At 43.4% G+C, this 21,826-nt stretch overlaps 1 protein-coding gene and 1 long non-coding RNA gene across 2 annotated transcripts in view; one reads left to right on the top strand and one right to left on the bottom strand.

The window, feature by feature from the left end:
- Positions 1 to 4,253: 4,253 nt before the first annotated feature.
- The window catches only part of LOC117047353, a 39,829-nt gene continuing 22,256 nt past the window's right edge, over positions 4,254 to 21,826 (bottom strand). The window contains exons 3-6 of the long non-coding RNA XR_004426674.1: positions 12,371 to 12,569; positions 9,876 to 9,939; positions 6,157 to 6,241; positions 4,254 to 4,388 (exon numbers count right to left, since the gene is read on the bottom strand). This is a non-coding gene — a long non-coding RNA (uncharacterized LOC117047353). The remainder of the gene's footprint in view (positions 4,389 to 6,156; positions 6,242 to 9,875; positions 9,940 to 12,370; positions 12,570 to 21,826) is intronic.
- On the top strand, positions 12,556 to 17,063 carry ZIC1 (Zic family member 1). Its single transcript, XM_033150404.1, has 3 exons — positions 12,556 to 14,468; positions 15,585 to 15,748; positions 16,623 to 17,063. Exons 1-3 carry the CDS (start codon positions 13,478 to 13,480, stop codon positions 16,818 to 16,820), a joined length of 1,353 nt encoding a protein of 450 aa, XP_033006295.1. The 5' UTR covers positions 12,556 to 13,477; the 3' UTR covers positions 16,821 to 17,063.

The raw sequence follows: 21,826 nt of genomic DNA on the forward strand, positions 1-21,826 counted from the left end.
AAGTGCAATTCTCAACTCGCTTCCAGTTTCCTTCCTGCAAAAGCAACAACAAAGATGGAGAAGGGGCGGGAGGGGAGGAAGGTAGCACACATCACACAGGGACTTTCACAAAACTTCCGCTCTCGAGGGACAGAGGAGGGGGTGGGGTGGGGGGCGAAATACGGCTAGGCCAAGCCGCCGCAGGAATCAGCAGGGAAGGAGGTTGGGAGGAGAGAGACTGCCCGGAGAAGGTCTGCCAAGATGTAGCAAGCTCTCCTCCGTCCCCTTTCCCTCCTCTCACAATCGCCCAGATTATGAATGAATTCGGAAGACGGGAGACGCGCGGGCTTTCTGAGACCGCCTCATAAATTCCTTTGCCTACGACCCACCATTGTAGGAAGTAGAGAAGCGCGCAGGTTTGTTACAAAGCCTGTTTTTGTCCACGAGCAAGTCTCGATTTTTTTTTTTTAAAGCAATACAGCGATGGTGGTGGACTCCAAACCACGGACCAGGCAAGATGCTTTCGAGGGATCCAATCCTACACACACACCCCACAACGTCCATCCTCGCTTCCTAACCTCCAGCCCAACCGCGCCATCAATTTGACTGCTGATTATTTATAGCACAGACAAATCTCCGGGACTCCCGTTCCCAACAGAAATGGGCACAATGTGGAAGAGACAGACTTTGCATACAGAAGTCGTCCTGGGAAGCGGAGCTGGGCAACTAGGTATTTAGATTTCTGACACTTGTTGGCGGCCCAGAGAACCAGGCCTTTAAAACAACAACAACAAAGGCTAAAGCTCCACCACATCTTTCATTTCCCACGATTACACGATATTTATGTCGTCGCCCCCCCTTTAAAAGTAATACAAAAAAGTAATACGTAATACCTGCAATTAACTGGCGCATATAACCCAAACCAAATGTTGCAAATCATTTCAGGAGGCTTATGCAACTAATAAGTCTCTGACCATCTGATGAAGCCCTGGATGCGTGTGAAACATCGTGTTGAATCCTTCTCCTCTCTATGTCAAACGCAATCGCCCACATTCATTTATAAGGAGCAATTAAAAGATCAAGTCAATTTAAAAAGCAACCTGTAGATTAATAGATAAATCTATCGGACGTTATGATGCTCAGATTTGCTCGTTGTCAAAAGGAAAATAAACCGATTGCAAGTGTACTGTATCCATGATGAAAATAAAAGTAGAGGCTAGGGTTTATTATTTTTTACCCACACACAAAAAAAGAAAGTCATTGAGAGCCCTTCCAATGAATGCTGGAACCCGATATTTCTGAATTCAGGTATTTCTGTTCTCCTCCATTTAGTGGGATAACTCTGGACCTAAACTCCTAAACTTAAAAGTTACTTTAAGTATACCCAATTTCTGCAGCAGGGCAGCTTTCAATTTTACTTAAAATCCATTAAGAAACACTGCAATTTTGAGAATGTTTCCCCCCATTGAACAAGCAGCATTTTTTACTTTTAAATGACATCCTGCAAAAGGAGCCTTTTATTTCTATTTTTTTTTTTAAAAAAAAACTTAACCATTTGGGCAAAAGTAAAATGCAAAAATCGACAGTACTTTTAAAATAATATTCTTTCCCGCTTTCTGTCCCGTGTTAATAGCTGCACAAGTGATGTCCTGCAACCCAAAGCCGCTCTTAAGTTACTTGTGGTAATGCCCTGAGTATTAGTGAGGTCAGTGTTATTAAAGATGCAATCACAACACTCACTTGAGAGTAATCCCAACTGAATTCAGTGGAAGTTCCAAGGAAACATGCATAGGATGGGCTCATTTCAGATGCAAGACTAGGTGGTGAATTAAAAGTGTCCGTCCCCCCCAAAGGAAGTCACATATTAAAATAGAATAACATCATTTCTCGGGATACAGAACTTCAGTTTCAAGAGTAAATATTTCTTTCTCTCATCATCGCAAAACTTACATCCTGTCATACAGTAAATAAACTATCCTAAAGCCGCACTTGAACACTTACAGCTTTTCCACCACTACCCCGTCCCCCCAAAAAATATTTGAACTTTTTGTTTTTATTTTTTAAAGCAACGTTTAGCTATACTGTGGAAACAGTTGTCAGTCACTGCATTTTAGAAAAGTCACCCCGGAGACAGACCTTAGCAAACATCAAAACAATTTATTGGGATATTCTAAAGTTGCTAGCTAAATGTTGTTTTTGCATGCTCGGGAACAACAATTCCCGACTCAAGCAATTGCCAATCAAATTTAAGTAAAGCAGAAAAATAGGAGCCTGCCTCCTGTAAAATATTTTTGAATTGCTAAATCGTGGAATATTGAGTTCAAGATGTACGACATGCATAAATAATTATCTAAGAAGCATCTCATTACACTTTATACCATAGCGGGAGTTATATTCTTGTTTTTGACCATTTTTGTACAGGTCACAATACTGAGGATAAAATAAAAGGCAGCTAAATCTGTATTTATTATTGTATGAATGTAACGCGCGCGCACACATCGATGCCCCGAGGACCTGAAAAAGTTACACACGCTGTAATTAACTAGCTCTCCTTACGTAACATGTTTATGTAGACAACTTAACCCCCCCCAGTAGTTCAAGACGACCTTCCCTTGTCAGTTTCTTTGCCCTAAGCCAAAAAACATTTCGTCTTTCCCCTTCCCCATCCCTGACCATCTCCGAAGGAGATCACAGAAAGAAAGAAACGTTATAGGAAGCAGGACTCTGGAAGGCTGTTACTTACAAAGGTACTGAGAGTGTGACTTCCAAATAAAGCTGTTTTCCTCATCCCTCCTTACAACCACTTCACCTCTACACACTTGACATCCTTCAGTCCTGACAGTCCTCAGTCAAGGGAGAAAACATCTGGAACAGTTTATCTAATATATATATATATATTGCTCCTTATAAACTATCGGTTGGCTTAGGCCATTCTAAAATATTGGCATGGCTTCTTGTCAAACGCTAATGGCTTTATCCGCTCTTACTTAAAACCCTGAGGTTCCTCACAGGGGTTTCCCCCCCTTGTTCCCCCCTCTGCTTGCATGAGTCCAATGGAAAAGAAATGGCCCATGGTGTCTCTCTCATTATATTAGGTGAAGTTAGTGCTCTCACTCCTAGCATTTGTTGTGTACCTTGGGAGACATATCTCTCTGTTCGTGTGTGTGTGTGTGTGTGCCCGCGCGCGCGCGCGCGCATAAAGGAGAAAGAGCAGACAAGTGAGGGAGGGTGGTGATGCAGATGGAGCTGTACACATGACCAGAAGGCGGAGAAAACAGAACTAGGAGGGCCTGAACAAAGTTGCAGAGTTATCCAGGAGACTGCATCTGCGATGCAGCTCTTACCTGTCTAATGTGCACTTTTATTTGTGGTTCCCTCCGTGTGTGTGTGTGTGTGTGTGCGCGCGCGCGCGCGCGCGGTTCATTTTGCCAGCAAAACATGTTTTATATATTGAGTAGATAAAACGACCAGAAGAGCAGAATAGCTCACCCCTCCACAAATAAACAAATCGGGATGGCAGGGACTCTCCGCCTTATATTTTAAAACTGCCATGGCCCTCATGGACGCATTCCACTTCCAATATAAATACTGGAGCTGAGGAACTTGATGACAAGGAGAGCTGCACTTTCCAAGAATAACGCCCAGCCCAGTTGCGTTAACACGGCCACTAGCCAAAAGCAGAATCTAAACTCCCCAAAGGCAGTAAGACTGTTTGGTTACTAGTTCCATTGGACTGCTGCTGCTGCTACTATTAGCTTCCCACCGGAGGACCGCAGCCGCATAAGGCGTGGAAGTGACAATTAGAAGTCCTTGCACGTTTGTCCACACAAAATGTTTTGCGGATCGCAGTTTCTCCCCCTACTGACTGCCCTGGACAATGTGGCCCAATTGTAAAGTATTGGCAAGATGCCCTTTACTCACAGAGCCCAGTTAAGTCCACCTATTGAAACGACTGGGACTATGTAAGAGGGTTTCAATGAGATTGCTACGGCTTAACTGTCTTGTGAACTGGTTTGAGGATCCTAACAACTTGAACACCGTGGCCCAGTGGTTTCGGGGGGGGACGGGACCACAGACTTGCCCTGTCAGACAGTGGATAGGAGAGAGATGAGTTTTGTTGAAGAAAAACCCTCCTATTAAGCACACCCAGCCGGCGTTGACAGCACCTACTAATGACCATTGTAAAGTTGAACAAATGACAATTGACTTCTTCCGTTTCAGGTTTTGCTTATCATAGCCTAGGCTAGGAAATAAATGCATACCAGGAGGCAGCCATTCTGCCCTCTGTCTCCCACTGACACCAGCGACAATTATGTCTGCTTAAGTGTCGGCAGGATTGCCGCCCAATGGCGTGTTGTGTTGCTTCCAGTGACCTCAGGCACGAACTGGAAAAGATGTGGTTAAGATTTCTGCATAAGAGAAACCACAGTGTTATTTCTGTAGGTTGGAGATTCAGCAGAAATCTGTTGTGGGAAGGAGATTTACACCCCCCCCCATACCTTCTCGATCAGTTCCAAGGATCTAAAGCCAAAGAGTCTAAATTTGAGGTGATTTTTTTTACACTAAAACCAGATATAATCACATTTGTAGTCCTATCTTCCTCAAGGAATAGATTACATTTCTGCATAAATACGTGTAAGCTTTTTTTAAACAACAACAAAATAATAAAATAAAAATAAACAAACTTCCTAAACTTTAGAGCAATCATCTGGTCTTATATGCTGCGAGTATTTTCTTTACCCCATCTCTTTAACAGAGTTTATTAGGCTGTATCCGCTAGAAGAATCTGACCTTTAGCTTTTAGTTAAAACAGCCAGATTCTCTGGGCGATTGAGACCCGCAGAAACTTTTTTCGCGTTTTCTATGTCTGTCTCGCTGAAGGGTCATTGAATCAGTGTAGGGAAGTGGTGACCTTTTCGAAGGAGGTCTTCACTGCTTATGAAGAAGGAAAGTCTTGTGAATAAGAGATTTCTATGCAACTCTACCCCTTCCCACTTCAAAAATCGCCTGTAAACGCAAATCTTCAGGGTGCACTACGGACATTGTCGCCTTATTTCAAATAGCAGCGTAGGAATTCATAGAAAAGGAACCAGCCAGATAAGAAGCTTCCTTAAGCTGAAATATACGGGTGCAAGACTTTTGTCGTGCACATGATTTCAAGGGAAACAATCCATTTAAAACCCAAGTTATCTGGGGGATTAACTGAGTTGTTGATGGGCTGTAAGAGCATAATACAGGGTGAAGCCCGTGTTTCCTGATCACCTATTCAGCATTTAGGCAGCCGGGAGACTTAAGAGAAGGGAAGGAATTCACCAAAACCAAGAAGAGCCACGTGGAAGGATTGGTGAAGAATCGCCGCAAGATAATGATGAGAATTAAACGTGAACCCTCCCTTTTATTCAGGAAGGTACTGAATACTGATGAAAAATAAAGGAAAATACTGATGGAAAATAAAGGAGAAATTATGTATCTTTCCCCCCTTTTAATATGCCCTGCCTTTTATTGCTGAAAACTAATGTCTAATTGGGCTAAGCTGCCGGAAAGGATGACAAAGCAGGTAATAGGTAAAAGGTAATGACCAGTTGTGAAGATGGGATGGCTTCAAATCCTCTTCCTTCCACCAGTTCAAAACTTGAACTACTGAAGATCAACCCAATCAAATGTTTATTTCAAATGGAATACTTAATCTAGTGCTTCAGATTAAGAAATTCCTGTCAGATAAGATGTCAATCAATGCCCTACTTAACTCTTCGCATGGTGGAAGTAGGGTAGCCACCACATTGCGGAAAGCTGGTATACCGGGTAACGATGATACATATCATGTAAACCCCATCGCCAAGATCAAAGCTTTCTTCTTTAATAGGATCCAATACATGTCAAACCTCATTCCAATCAAATCGCCCGTAAATTAATGCAAGATGAATATGTCATAGAATAATGTGACAGTGCAATCACAGAGGGTCAGGGGTTGTTGTTTCAATGAGAGAGTTGTCAAATATTAATTCTAGAACCTCCAAATGAATAGGCACAGAGCAGGATTAAGCACTTGCTGATGGGACCTTGTGTGGCTGATTTGTGTCCATGCAAGCAAGTTAAGCACTAGAGGGGAGGAGGAATCATATATTGTAGTTGGGCGTTGTTTTTTTTTTTAAAAAAGAAAGTCATATTTTAACTTACTTGACTGTCCCAGAAGGTTTCTGTAAAGTCGTTTTCTTTTCCTCATTACAAGGGGAACCTTGTGCCTTATTTTCTAACTTGGTTCCTGTTCAGGAGAGAAAAGTGGCAATATTTTTTTCAAAGTGTCTAGTTATATGCAAGTGATAAATAATTGAAGAATGGCGTGAAATCTTTTCTTTTTTAATACCCCCATCCCGAATAAAAACCTCAAATTGTTTTGGAACTTAGTCTTTGTGTCGCCAAAATATGTCAGAAGTAAAGAAGGGGGGAGGGGAAAAGATGGAAGAGATGGAATATATTTACAATAAAACATTTCAAAACTTAGTGCATATATTACAGAACAACCCTAGGGCTGATTTAGGAGAGAGAGATAGGACAAGATATTTCCAGAATTCTGCTTTGATCTGACACATACCTCCTGGCTGAGCACTGAGAAGTGTTACCACCGACGACGCTGCATTGTTTATGGACTTTTCAGAGCTAATATTAAACTTTTCAGCGGCTAATATGGTCGTGTTTGTTTGCAAGACTCTTCCAACCGAAGATGAGATGCTTTAAAGCTGCCGCTTTTGCACCGCCTAACTCTTACTTTTCAAAGGAGAACCAATGGCCTGACTGTGCCAACAGGAGAAGCTCTCAGTGCAGATACTAAGACTTAAAAGGTGACTTCAAAAAGCAATAGATTCAGCCCATGACTTAGTGCTAGTGGTTAATGTGAACAGTAAAGAAGGAATAATAGGAAGGAGTGACGATAACCCTTGTGCCAATTGCAGAGGAAGTAAATGACCAAGTCTAAATATGGTTGCAGGAGCTCTTTATGGATATATATACCTGAAAGGGAGATAGGAAGGAGAGGAATATATACTTTATATAATTTCATAAGAATGCTAATATGTGAGCTCGAAGAGGGATTTTGTATGGCTTGTAGTTGTTGTTTTTATTTTTAAAAACCATATTAGAAAAATTTCCAATGGGAGTGAAATAAATGAATAAATACATAACCTTAAAATTCTCAACGAAGTTATTGAATGAAGGATGGGATGTCCAAACTTGACACTTTTGAATCATTATAAATTATTATTATGCTATTAAGTATTTTTATTATGGAATACGTTTTAATTTTTAAAAATAATAGATTGGGGGGGCAGAGGCCAGATTGCCTCAAATACTATCAAGATGGAGTGCAAAGTCTCCACACGCACATCATATAAAATTTGGGATCATTAACACCGAAGTAGTGTTCTGACCTGAAGAGGGAAAAAGATAGGATTTCCTGTTTCTTTTTGGCTCGAAAAAAGGAGAGGAAATAAGTGTAAGGTCCATGAATGGAAAAAAAACAACAACCCGGCATTACATACATATATATATATATATCATATATATATATATATATCTACAACCTCACTTTCTCCTATTTCAAAGTTTGACACGCATGTCACCCGAAATTTCAAAAGGATTTAAATTAGGGGAACCATAAACAGCTTCTGTTTACAGCCCGAACTCTTTCTTATGTATTCCATTCCAGAAGTGCATGAGATGGTTTTATTGTGTGAGATGCACTTCTGAGATGAGATGGAACAAGCCTGTGTATGTGTGCCTGCGTGTTTGTGCACGTGGGTGTGTAGTATTTCCATTCAGAAAGGCTGGACTTCTGCTGCAGGTCAGCTAGTCTACAGCCTCTATTTCCATACTAAAAATAATTTGGCAGCACTCAGATCATGGCCCGTAACCCGACTCTCGATGCAGCCAGCCATTCTAATAAACTTCCAGCAAATCTTTTACAGATCCAGCTGACTCTTTGGAATACCATGAGGAATTTGGGGTTCTTCTCATGAACTATTTTCATCCGCAAATGGCCTAGTTGCGGCAAGGGAAGCTACAATGAATTCACCTCCCCTACGCATATCATTTTAAAAGCATAACACATATTTTCAACGCTCTGAGACTGAGCATACAAGGCTCAAGGTAATCCTAAATGTCTATTACTCTTATAGAGTAACTAAGACACTTGGACAGATCTGTATTTCAAGAGCTAGACAAATTGTTTGCGGGGAGCATTGGAGCAACTCTATTGTGGGACGAAGGTTAGGAAATCAGGTTGAGCTAGTCGTTCGAAACGGAAGGGCGAACCAATGTGCACAGAGGCGGGCGCGCGCGCGGCGCGCGGGCGCGCGGCTACACACTCGAGTCATTGTCCCGGATACGGTGGGCCCGGCACATGTTCCCGGTCGCAGGTCAGAGGTCAAGCTCCAGGGGTGTTTCCAAAGCCGGCCACTTCAAGAACTCAAGCCTTCAACACTTATCCAAACTGATTAACTACATGATCAACAGTAGCCAAGGAAATGCAACGGGCTTCACCGGTCTCGCCGCTGCGAGAAATAGCCAGACCAAGATAGTGTGTGTGTGTGTGTGTGTGTTGTGAGAGAGAGAATGGCGGGGGCGGGAGAGATGTGACTTTCGTGGAAATCCTTCTCGATTCGCTTTAAGACTTGGATAGCCTAAATCTCTGTCGCCCTCCTCCTTCTGATCCAGATTTTACAGATATTCTTTAAATAATAAAATAAAAATGCAGCAAAATAAATCAGCGAAAGGGTTTGGTGATTAAAAAATAAAAATAATAATAATCGTGCAGGTTGGTAGTCATTTTTCCACGAATAAAAAAGAAACAAGGAGTTTAAATGATGGTGGAATGGGGTGTTTGTGTGTGAGGGAGGTGGGAGTGTCACCCGATTACGGAAAGCTCCTGATCGAGATGGAATGGAAAGTCCATTGTGAAAAAAGCTTACAAAGTCTTGGCTACTAGACCTTTAGCCACAGACATGGTTAACTCCTTCCTAACTGCGCAGGAGAGAGCGCCTGAAACAGAGAAACTGGTGCCGAGTTCTCAAGGGGGAGCAAGACCTGGGCTGACCAATCCCCGCCTCTCGGTTCCCCCCCTGCACCTCGAGCCCAAAGCAGCAAACTCATCTTCCACGGTTGGGTGGCTGGAGCAGAGGTGGACCGAGATAACCGCACTTCTCTAACGCTCGGCCCCTAGGGCATTGTCTGCTTAGTATACACACTCTGATGTTCTCCGCCTCCTGTTCCCTCTATTCCGTGGCAACCGCATCTCTTTCGCTTCCCTATCTTTTCTCCGTCTGCCCTCCTGTAGCGGGCGTTCAGAAACAGGGCGCTTGTCCCAGCGGCACCATGGGAAGCACCTTGATCACAAACGCCCCGATCCACTTGGCGGTGTGGATCTTCGGGTCGGGGAAGGGAAAGCCCTGCCGTGGGGCCAGGTGCAACTTTACCTCCCAGCAGTCTCCCGTGGAGGAAAGTCTCTGCCCACGTGCCTGAAAAGGTGCCAAACCACATCCGCAGAGTGTGTGCGAACGGGGGGGGGGGGGCGCTTCTAAGGTTCATTCATGCACATAACAAGCCTCCTGAAGGTGAAAGGTTGCTCCAGCGCTTGGCCTGACTGTGGCAGAAGGGAAGCCGCATTTCCTAGCCCGCCCCGCGTCTCCCACCCCTTGATCACCACTTCAGTCACTTACCCCACTCCACCTGTTGAAGCAGAGATCCCCTCATTTCTGCCTAGCATGTCAGAACTGACCCAAAATAATAATAATAAGAAAGTCGAAAGACAGAGGGAGACGAGAGGAGAGGCTGGGGGTGGGTGGGTGGGTGGGGGATACAGGGGATAGGGTGGGCAGCGGCTGGATCAAACAAAACCAAAACACCTCTTGGGCGACTTCATCGAGGCGGTCATCCTTCATTTCTTCTTTTCTTGCTTTCTGGGAGCAGCTGGGGATTGTATGGAGAGGCAGAAATGAACCTTCAGGATGATATTTTAATGGCTTATATGTCACGTTGGTGCATGTGGCTTTGAACTGGAGCAGCTTTCGTTTCCTGCAGAGAGCATGCCGCAAATCCCACTTGATAACTTCTGCAGCCCACAACACTTGCACACAGAGCGCGCGCAGACACACACCCACACACACACACACACACGGACTTTATAACTGAACATGTTCCCAACAGCAAACAAACAAACAAACAAACAAACTTTGGACTGTACCCTTCCACGGCTCTTGACTCTTGAGATGGGGTTAAGTGTTGCTCTGCATTTTGGAGAGGCGAATCTATTCCCTTTTGCTAACTTCAAGTATGTGTAGATTATTCTCTCTGGGACCAAACGTTCCTGAGATTCTTGCCCGTCGCTCTGGGATTAGGCATACTAGAGCGAAAGGGCGAAAGAGCAAGATCTCATTACATATACCAAGTCTAACACATGAAAACTCTTTATATTCCTTATCAAGGGAAGATGCTTCAGACCTGTTGCTTTAGGACCTTAGAGGTGTGCATGAATGTATGTATGTGTTTGTATACGTCTGTGTATGTGCACACACACACACACACACACACACACACACACTTGTGTGTGTGTGCAAGTCTTCTTTCATGTAAGCAGCATTGCCTCCGCTGTCGGTCAAACTATGAAGCCGTGCTAATAGAACTGCCCCGAATATCCTCCTTTATGCATTGAACCTACTCGGAAATCTGATATATTGCCGAATGGTAGTAAAAGGGTGGTTTTTTTGTTTTATTTAAACCAAACCAGTGTGCCCCTCCCACATTTCACTGAAATATACAGCTCTGAACTATGAAATATTTTTCGCGCACTTTTGTCTGCCAAGGGAATTAATTCCTAACTCCTTTAACAGAAAACAGGATAAATTAGATTGGGGAAAAGTCATAGTGAAGTCACATAAAGGCTGGACAAAGGTTCAAAACCCGAAGGGCTTTGATTTCTAGTTAACATTTATTAACACCCCTCTCCCTCTCCGTCTAACACACAGGCTCACATTTTCTGTATTGGGGTGGGGATGGTCCAGGTTAAAATATTATTATTATGTTTTTTTTTAAAAAAACAAAACAAAACAAAAACTAAACTAAATTAAAAAACATTGTTCTCAGCAAAACGCACCCTTTCTCAAAACTACACGGGCATCACAGGGAATAGCATACCCAAGTTGCTCTGCTTAATTGATTGAGTCACAAAGATTGTCTCTTTTAAGTAACCATACTTCTACATCTCGACAATCATTTTAATATATAGTCAATGGGTCTTTGTAACAGGAACAAAGAAGAACTATCCGTAGTTTTTCAATAGACTTGAGTTGGGTAAAGGCAGGTTAATCGAGGGGTTGCATCTAGAAAACAAGCAAGTGTTGTATGTTTGCACTGAATCCAAATGTCTGCATTTTCCTAACTAAATCAAAGGGAGTGTTATTTCTTTTTCTGCTCACTCATCTGAAGGTAAGTAAATTTTCTCTGGCGATCACAAGCTTGGTCAGCAACAAAGGCGCCGCCTGCTTTTTCCACCGTCCTGGTGTGGCAAGTAGAGGAATTTCAATAAATGTGACAAGGGTGACTGATTTGTGAACTAGAAAAGGTTTGAGCGTCAGAAAATTTATATTGCTCCTATCTAGTGAGGATTTCAAATACATTATAAAACCCCGGGATCCAAAAGCTCCATACAGCACAGAAGAGACAAAAGCAACTTTTTTTTGGGGGGGGAGAATACAGTCTTTTTTTTTTTTTACCTGAATGAAAGAGATCGCGTAAAAAAGAAAGAAAAACAAGAAAGAAAGTGCAGGGAGATACAATAACAACACTACACACACACACACACACACACACAAACACAAACACACAAACAAACAAAACAAACAAACAGGCATAAAGTTAAGCGCTCTCACCCACCTGCCTTTTGATGGGTGCTACAAAATAATTCAGAAAAAACAAAGTGATGGAACGTTACAGCCGTTTCCCCACAGAAAATCACGCCTGCTGTTTTAAAGCAAAATCTAATGTAACCAACACATGCGTTTTGGAGAGCATCTGAAGAAAACAAGGAGGAAGCCCAAATGGAAAAGGAGCAAGTCACAAAAGGACTTCCTTGGACAACTCCTTAAAAGTTGTGTTGTTCAAAGATCTTGATCGCCACGAACCAAGCACCACCATCACAAGAAAGAAGCAAAGATAGGCACAGGAATAACATCTACATCTTTCTCTATCTCCATAAAACAGCTATAGAAAAGAGAGCTTTGGAATATTGTCGAGCCGAAATATATCTATATATATCTATATATTATATGTTTATGTATATAAAAAGTTGCTACTCCTGTACAAGCCTGTTTGTCAAAAGCGATGTCAATGCGCTTCACAATACCTGGGATTGATGAGCTGAGCTGGCCAATCAGGAGAGAAGAAAGGTTTTGCGCACCCTTAGTTGGAGAGGAAGGAGGGAGTTGCAAGCGAAAGTGGGAACCGCGAGGCACCAATGATCAGCGACGTCGGTCTTTACGTAGCTCCACCTCCTTCTCCCATTCATCAAGGGGGGGACGGTGTCGTCTTTTCAATTCATTTATCTGCAGGAATGATTGCCGCTATCAGTCTCGCGTTCACCGCCCGGCTGAGGAGGTGAAAGTTTCTCCCCAGGAAGATAAACCGCAAAAGACAATATTGTGCATGATTTGCGCCGTTTTTTTTTTTTTTAACAAAGCAGGGGGAAAAAAGGAAAGTGAAGGGGGAAAAAAGCCCAAGGAGGGGGAAAAGAGACGGAAGGGGGAAAAGAGTGCAAGAACTGGAAGAGAAGAGAAAATTGCTCGCTAGTCCGCTACATTCCTCTAGCCTCTTTTTTTAAATTAAAAAAAAAAAACCAGAACTGAAGGAAGTTTAATTTTTGTTTTGCTCCCCCCTCCCCCGTCTGAGCCTGCTTCCTCCTCTCTCTTCACCATTGTTATTTGCGAGCGGAGTCTTCTGAATCCTTTCCCTCCTCCCCATTGAACCCCGCTGAAAAAGTGCAGTCCGAGAGGCAAGAGAGGGGGCGATCGGTTTTTCTGTGCGCGCGCCGATGCCTTTTTTATTCTTATTCTCCAATTTTTGCAGCTTCTAGATTTCTTCCGCGGGCTCTGCCCACCCCTAGCCCTCACCCACCCTCTCGTTTTGTGTGTGTGTGTGTGTTTTGGGTGCGCGGATGCCGAAGGGGGAGTTCCTGATGTGGTTGCTTTAGTGGTGAACGTCGCGCGGACTTTTGCAAGAGAAAGAGAGAGAGAGGCTGCTTGGATTGGCGGCGGCGGCGGCGGCTCTCTTCCTCGTCGGCTGATCCGGCAGTTTGTTGGCTGCTGTTGTTGTTGCTGCTGCTGCTGCTATCCCCACTTCTTCCACGTCCTTTCCCCCCTTTCCTCCTTAATTTATATTTTCTTAAATCTTATTTCATTTTTGCATCACTTTTCCTCGGCGGTTGCTACCGCAGCTGCCTGAGAGCCGGGAGAAGATGTTGCTGGATGCCGGACCGCAGTACCCCGCCATCGGAGTGACGACCTTCGGCTCCTCTCGCCACCACGCCACGGGCGACGTGACGGAGCGCGAGGTGGGACTGGGCATCAACCCTTTCGCGGACGCCGGGATGGGCGCCTTCAAGCTCAACCCCAGCAGCCATGAGCTGGCCTCGGCCGGCCAGACCGCCTTCACTTCGCAGGCCCCTGGCTACGCGGCCGCAGCGGCGCTGGGGCATCACCACCACCACCCGGGCCACGTCGGCTCCTACTCCAGCGCGGCCGCCTTCAACTCCACGCGGGACTTTCTTTTCCGCAACCGGGGCTTCGGCGAGGCGGCGGCAGCGGCCAGCGCCCAGCACAGCCTCTTCGCCTCGGCGGCCGGCAGCTTCGGCGGACCGCACGGGCACGGCGAGGCGGCGGGCCACCTCCTCTTCCCGGGCCTCCACGAGCAAGCCACCGGCCATGCGTCGCCCAACGTGGTCAACGGGCAGATGCGCCTGGGCTTCTCCGGAGACATGTACGGCCGGCCGGAGCAGTACGGCCAGGTGACGAGCCCGCGCTCCGAACACTACGCTTCGCCGCAGCTGCACGGCTACGGCCACATGAATATGAACATGGCAGCCCACCACGGGCCGGGGGCCTTCTTCCGCTACATGAGGCAGCCCATCAAGCAGGAGCTCATCTGCAAGTGGATCGAGCCCGAGCAGTTGGCCAACCCCAAAAAGTCCTGCAACAAAACTTTCAGCACCATGCACGAGCTGGTGACTCACGTCACCGTGGAGCACGTCGGCGGGCCCGAGCAGTCCAACCACATTTGCTTCTGGGAAGAGTGTCCCAGGGAAGGGAAGCCTTTCAAGGCCAAATACAAACTGGTCAACCACATCCGAGTCCACACGGGGGAGAAACCTTTCCCGTGCCCTTTCCCGGGATGCGGGAAAGTCTTCGCTCGCTCGGAAAATCTCAAGATCCACAAAAGGACGCACACAGGTACGTCCCCAAACAAACCGACCGGGCCGAGCCGCCCGTTGTCTGTTGAAGCGAACTCTCGCGCTTTCCAAGAAGGAGGCAGCTCAAAACAAATCAAGGGGGGAGGGGGAGGGAGGGGGATTAGAGAAGAAATATAGGGGTGGGGGCTCCTTTCTTAAACAAATCCACACCAAGAGCCGGATTCAGTTCAGCTGGTGAATTAATTGGCACTATAAACCAAACATTGCTTTTCTTTTTATTTATTTTTTTAAGTGGGAAAAATCCAATGTACGGTAGGGATCTAAATGTTTCAGAAAAAAGGGGGAGATTAGGGTGTGGGGTGGAGGGGAAAAGATGGCAGCGATCTGAATTGTTAAAATTTATTGGTTTTAATTAATTGGTAGTCGAGGGCACTGACTGTCTTACAGAGAGAAATCTTGCTAAATATATGGCTACCTAACCTCAGCTTTCCTTGCTATCTATTTCTCACCCTCTGTAAATATTTAATTATGTGGGGCTATTGTAAGTAATCTGAGCTGTACTAGTTTATGTATTATTACAAGGAAACGTGGGGGTTGGGAGCGCTAAAATCACTCGCAAATCACCAGCTCCTTGTTCTAATTTTTCTTGTGTTGTCTTTTCCTTCTCCCCCTCCTTTTGGAAAAAGAAATCCCACAACCTGTCGTGTGTTTATCTAAAAAAATAATTTAAAAAATCTGAAGCTGGCGCTACTGTGATATGAACAGTTGAATCAGAACTGTGTAATGCACTGCAAGTTTAATAACTAATACGACTGTACAGCCGTGGAAGGTTATGTGTATTCTACATAATAAATAAGGAAAGGAAGGGAAGGTAAACAAACGCCAAATTTAGCCATAAAAGTGGCAACAAACCTCCCCCCCCTTCCAAAACTGTGTGCAAATGTACTGCTTTGCCAGGCGTTCATTTTCTGGTGAGATGCCACAGTTCGCTGTTTAAAAGAAGGATAATAAAAAGGGGGAAAGAAAATAGTCTTTGATTTAATTTACTCTTGTGCAGTAAAGTGGGAGTTAGAATTGGCTGTAGGTGTTGCTCCATACTATAAAAATCTAGGTGCCAGATTTCCAATTAGGTCGACTTTGTTTGTTTTTGTAATAGGTGAAAAACCCTTTAAGTGTGAATTCGAGGGCTGTGACAGGCGCTTCGCCAACAGCAGTGATCGGAAAAAGCATATGCACGTCCACACTTCAGACAAACCTTATCTCTGCAAAATGTGCGATAAGTCCTACACGCACCCGAGCTCCCTCCGAAAACACATGAAGGTAAATGCTAGACGCAGTTTCCTCCCCTAAGCGTCTCTTTTCATTGGGATCTGGTTGGGCCGGGTGGCCTTCGCCTCTCTCCTTCCACCATCGACTTTACACACCGCTATTTACTGGAGGAGGGGGGGATGGGGGAGAGAAATAAACATTTATTCCTTATAAACAGTAGTTTATACAGTAGTGACGCGACGTTCCGGACAGGAAACTGGGAAACTAGCCCGCATTGTTCTGTCACTCTGGAAACGTTTATTAAAGGAGAAGTGATTACGTTGCTTAAAGGCGTGGAAAGTCTTCGTTTCTGGAGACCCGGGATTCCAGCTCTTTACGCTGTAAATTGTGTCACAATGGATCCCGGTTTGGGCTAGCCTGGGGTTGTGCATTGCTTCAGGGGGAGAATTTAAAGAAAAAGACTCGATGGGGAGTCTGAAGGGACACAGGCAGGCATAGAAACTCTGGGTTTCTTGTTCAAGCCTCCGCTAGGATATCGTTCTTCTTTTGTGTATCCCAGGGCCGTATTTATCTTGCATGGCAGTTCCCTGAAATTAGCTGAGAACAGGCGATCTCGGTGTATAGTTAAGTTAAGAGCTCGGCGTTTCTATGAGATCAGCCAACATCCTGATTAGCGAAGCAGTATTTCAAACTTCACGCTTCCCCCGCGCCGCCACCCTCCCCCCACCGTGGCATTTAGAGTTCAATCTGTGAGCTCAGCTCCGTGATTTAGCATGTTGGGCAAGTAAATGGGCCAGATGCATACATGCATATTGTTTGCATGGGTATAACAATATTTATATATTTATCTAGCCAGGTGTGTATATATATGTGAATCCACACACACTTCAAGCATTTCCCTTTGTTATTCATTTCTGTTTTCTAGGTCCACGAATCGTCCTCCCAGGGGTCTCAGCCTTCTCCCGCTGCCAGTTCAGGCTATGAATCTTCAACCCCCCCAACAATCGTTTCTCCATCCACAGAAAACCAGACCACAAGCTCCTTATCCCCTTCATCTTCAGCAGTCCACCACACGTCCAGCCACAGCACGCTCACGTCAAATTTTAACGAATGGTACGTTTAAACAAACGAACAAACAAATGCAAATCCAACCTATTTAAAAGACTCCAAAAATTAATGAACACTTTGAAAATCGATCTTTTTGTGTGTTTTGATTTTTTTTTTAATGCTGCCCATAGACCCAGGACCGAATCAAATCAAGAATTCTCTCTCTCTCTCTCTCTTTCTCTTTCTATCTCCCTCTCTTCTTCAATTTCTGTTGTTTTGTTTTGGTTTTGTCGTGTTTGGGGCAAAGGCTTGGAAAGCAAATGGGTTTTTTCTAGAGTGCGTGAGAAGACCAGGGTTATTGGGCCATCTTGCCGATGTGCAGGGCTTTGTAATGGAACCACTGACTGGAGTTCTCCAACTGCATGTCTCTTTGGGCAGCGCCTTGTTTTCTGTAAATACAGAAATACTAGCTTACGATGTACTGTTTGATTTTGTAAATAGTTATACCACAAGTTGAATAAGGGGATACGTGAAATTGTGGTCTTTGCATATATATGTGGGGGGAGGGGAATAGGGGAGGGGGATAGGGGAGGAGGTTGAAAAGTGGGGGGGAAGGAGGGAGGAGGTAGCAAATCATCTATTTGTACTGAATGGCAAGGATGTTCTAGTAAATGTGTACCAAAATGTGAATTACTTTGTATTATTACAGTCTAAACGTCGACCTAACAGAATATTATTGGTATTAATGTGCTTTTTCTTTTGTATAAAGTGCAAACATTTCGTCCCAAAGTCCAGTCTAAGTAGTGCAGTAAAATGTTGTTACACGTCCTGTCAAGAAATTCGTATAGTGCAAGCCTGGATCTGCGTGTCAAACTGTTACATTTGTTTATGTAAAGTGGTATTAAAAAAAAAAGCTATAAACTATAACCTGTCCATTGCTTTTGGCAAATACAACCACATACTGTATATACTTCCTAATTTCCATATTTATCCGCATGTAAAGGTCCGGTTATACATGTTACAGATATTCAATATTTATGGCTAGAAGAATTGGTATGTACAATTTAGTTTACAGAACTGTTTGGTAACATTTCGTACCTTATTAAAGATTCTGAAATCCCATAATCCGTGGTAGGAATCCTTATTGACTCAGCCTGCTGCTGCTGCTGCAATTTAGCTAGTTTTCAGGACAGTAAACTACAGACTGGACCAAGAATCCTGCCCCAGGACTTCCACTCCTTGTCCCACTGTACTACCATTATGTCATCACTAGACCAGCAACTTTGATATTAATGTGATAAACTGATGTGCCCCTGCTGCTGGCATTTAGGGTAGGGTGTAATTAGTATTTATATAAAACCCGATGAAACAAAAGTTTTTGGCTGCAATATAATTTAAATGACCATTGCTGACTCCTAATAATAACAATAACAACAACTACAGCAGAGTAGCAATAGATTGCATACGACCATGCAAATCTGGGGGGGGGGGGTAAAAAAAGGATGAGGTGTTGCCACAATATCTTAAAATGGATTAGCTCTTTGCTACAATCAGCAATTGCGAAAATAATTCATATGAGGATATGTTTAAATTTGATAAGCTTTTAGGTACCATTTAATCTGAGTCATTTGAAATCACAAGCAAAGTCTTTTTTTATTCTTGTAAGGCCTTCTGCGATCCTCACCTCTTACCCCCAAAGCCACACCATTATATTATATTATATTGCTCTAGATGCTATGTTCTGTGTTTGCAGCTGGGTTTTTTTTTTTTTTTTGGCTATAATTTTGCCAGAGTTGTTCTTTACAACAGCAGCAAAATAAAACAAACCCAGTGAGGGTGGGAGGGAGTTTATGTAGTTTGATTATCTCTTTTATTTCCCCCCATTTACTTAAGAAATTCGTTCCATTGGCTGGCGGTGATACAGTAAATTTGTAAATGAGAAGACAATATATATTTAAAAAAAATCTAAATTACTTGTGCTTAATGACTGTGGCAGAACGCCTTTTTCTCTAAATCAGATTGTCTTTCTTGCAGTTTAGTTTGATAGATTTGCAAGCTGTGGTGCTTCCGTTAACTTAGCGACGCTTGTAGGAACCGCTAGGCTTTGTTCCTTGTTGTAGCTTGCATGATCGCCCCATTAAGCAGACAACATATCAACAGACAACACAGATCATGAGCTCTCTGTGTTTGGGATATTATGTCACAGAGTGAATTGCACCTGCTGACCTCTCTTGTAGGGCAAGATGGCATTTTAACAGCTTCTTTTAAAATATAGATATATAGATATTTAAGAAGTTCAGCGAGTCAGCCCCAGCATCAACGGCGATGAGGGTTTGGAGATAGGGAAGCTGGTTTGGATCCCCAAGTTATCTCAGTTCTTAATACGCATGTCTACTAGGTACTCACAGTATATATTGTCCTGGTATATATTCATTATTTTGTGCAGGATTTTTGTAAACAGAGTCATGGGGGAAGGAGAAGCTTGTGTTTTGGTGTTTTGCTGGAATGTTTTACTTAAATCTACATAGGTCTCTCTGGACCCTTAGGAAGTAGGATCTGGGCCGCGGAGATGTGCTGCGATGTTTTATAGATTTTTTTTTCAGTTGGAAAGAAACAGTTAAGAAATGGTAGAGCCTGCTTTTTTTTTAAAAAAAAAAAAAACCAACAACAAAAAACTTCACTTCCTAGAAAATGTTATCCTAATGAAGCTCATTTATCAGCTCTTCCAGTGCAAAGAGCGCCACCTTGCAGGCCCTACAGATACTGAAAGAAGTTCGAGAGAACCACAGAGGCTGAGGCACAACCCGGAGCAACTGCGGCCGAAAGACACGCTGGGTATTCATTTAATAAATGCAGTGATAAAGTTTAGTGGTCTCCAGACCGTTAGCCTTAGCGGGAACGTACCAGTTTCAGTGATAGTATGCGAGCCTAAATGGAAAAGGAAAGAAGATACTGTATAGGCCAATATACAATATTATCTCCCTTACCCGCCCACCCACCCCCCAGCATGTTTGAAAAGAAGCATCGGTTCATTTTACAATATCTAGAAGAATCTTAAAAGATAAATGCCATAGCTTCTTTGGGTGTGGATTTTTTTTTTATATTATTGTTATTCTCCAGTGGTAGTTTGTTAGAGAAATACGTTTGATCTGAATGGATTGCCTGGCTACCAATAAGAGTATTCTGTCATTTTCAGATCAGATTTTGAACATCATTAAAACGAAGTTCTATCTATGCTTGAAGTTGTATTGTAACAGCCCCGCCAACCCCACCCCCCTAAAATAACAGGCTTCTCGGAAACAACCAGTCAGCCACACATATTTGGTTACACAACTCAGCGATGGGCGCTAGAATGTTTTAAAAGTTTAATACATTTAATTACAATATTGCATCTGTCTGGTTTTGAACAGATAAATAGACACGCACTATTTATATGTATGTGTGTGTTTATACACACGCGCGCGCACACACACATATGGAGAGAGATCGTGGCTTCTTGTAAGAATGCTTAATTAACTCTTTTGCTGAATAAATCAATACCTGGCGAAGATCATTATTTTCAAAAAAAAATACTTGACAAGAAGAGAGGTTGCATTAAATGGCCTTTTAAACTCCAAGCCAGTCTCTCATTGTGCGGGTACTTTTAATGTCTACTTCGTGAGATGTATATTTCATACTTTTCTTCATGGGCTATTAGGTATGGAAAGACGTGAACGCTGGCTGAGAAATATGAATTGTTAGATCCTATTTAGCAGAAACTCCAGACAATGCAGAAGCGGGCTTGTGGGGCATGTAGAGCCGCGCGTTTGGATTATTGAGGCAGCAGCCTGTAGCTCAGATGATGTTGCTGTTGTTTTATTCCCAGACTCCGCGTCATCTTCCAAAGGATGTAAGATTTCTGTACGCCAATGCGGAAATTTTGAAGACCACCCAGAAACACTGTCCAAAATGTGTGGATATGATTATGTTCGTGCGGGTTTTATAGGCACACACACAAACACAAACCGCAGGTAGACTTCATTGGCTGCAATCCTGTGTACATTTACATACGAGTAAACACGCAATAGAAAAGATCATACTTTTGTCATGCTTACAGGCTGAAGCAACCTGAAGTTTTCATAAATATTTACGCTTTAAACTATTTTTTCCCAATGCTATCAATCACCCTCCCATACTTTCTGTAAATAAAAAAATAGGAGCCCGTACTTGCGAGATTGAGGATGTAATCAGAAGCATAATTTGAAGTAAAAGCCACTGGTGCCAATACGATTAACTTCTGAGTATACATGGTTCTGTTAAATGTTAAAATTAAGCTTTGTAAGAACGAGCTACATTTGAAATAAAGGGGTTTGTAGTGGAAGATCACGTGGAATTTCGACAGTAGTAGAGTGGCCAATAGGTTGCATGCTTTACAACAGGAATAATTTTGTTTACAAACATAAAATATAAACTAAAATTCTCTCTTGTTGTTGTTTAAAAAATATTTTTGCTTTGCTCCAGAGCATACCCCAATCCTAAATAACGCAGACTCTTGGTTTCCTCCTGACATTCCACTGAAACAATAAGAAAATGAAACTCCATTTTGAATTATTGATTTTTTTGCGGAAATCTGACTGAAATTCCCATTTATTTCCCTGTAAAATTCAATTGAATCTACTTCCAAGTGACTGTTTAGGATAGGAGTCTAAGGGCAGGAGAGGGAAGAGGCAAATGAGAGGGCACGCTGGCCTACAATGTGAGCTCTCCAAGGGAGGCGGGATGTGACAGCAGGGATGGAATAGTTCTAAATAATAAACTTGACGCATGGTTTTCTTAGAAGTTAGTATGACAGTCCCCCGAAAATCTATATGGGAAGATCTATATTTCTGGCAGAGGAGTGGTAGGTAGCTGGTGTCTTTTTGTCGAAAAAGGGAATACAGTTGTATTTAAAGGAACTGATCACAAGAAATGGACGGACACTTTTTACACTATTTCTACTTCATATACCTCCGTATATAGCTACATTATCCACCTATACACGCATTACTGCCCTGTTCGGTGTATTTCTTTACTTGGGTGTGTTTACGTAGCCTTTATGTGCAC

The sequence above is a fragment of the Lacerta agilis genome, chromosome 5, assembly GCF_009819535.1.
Source record: "Lacerta agilis isolate rLacAgi1 chromosome 5, rLacAgi1.pri, whole genome shotgun sequence".
Taxonomy (NCBI): Eukaryota; Metazoa; Chordata; class Lepidosauria; order Squamata; family Lacertidae; genus Lacerta; species Lacerta agilis.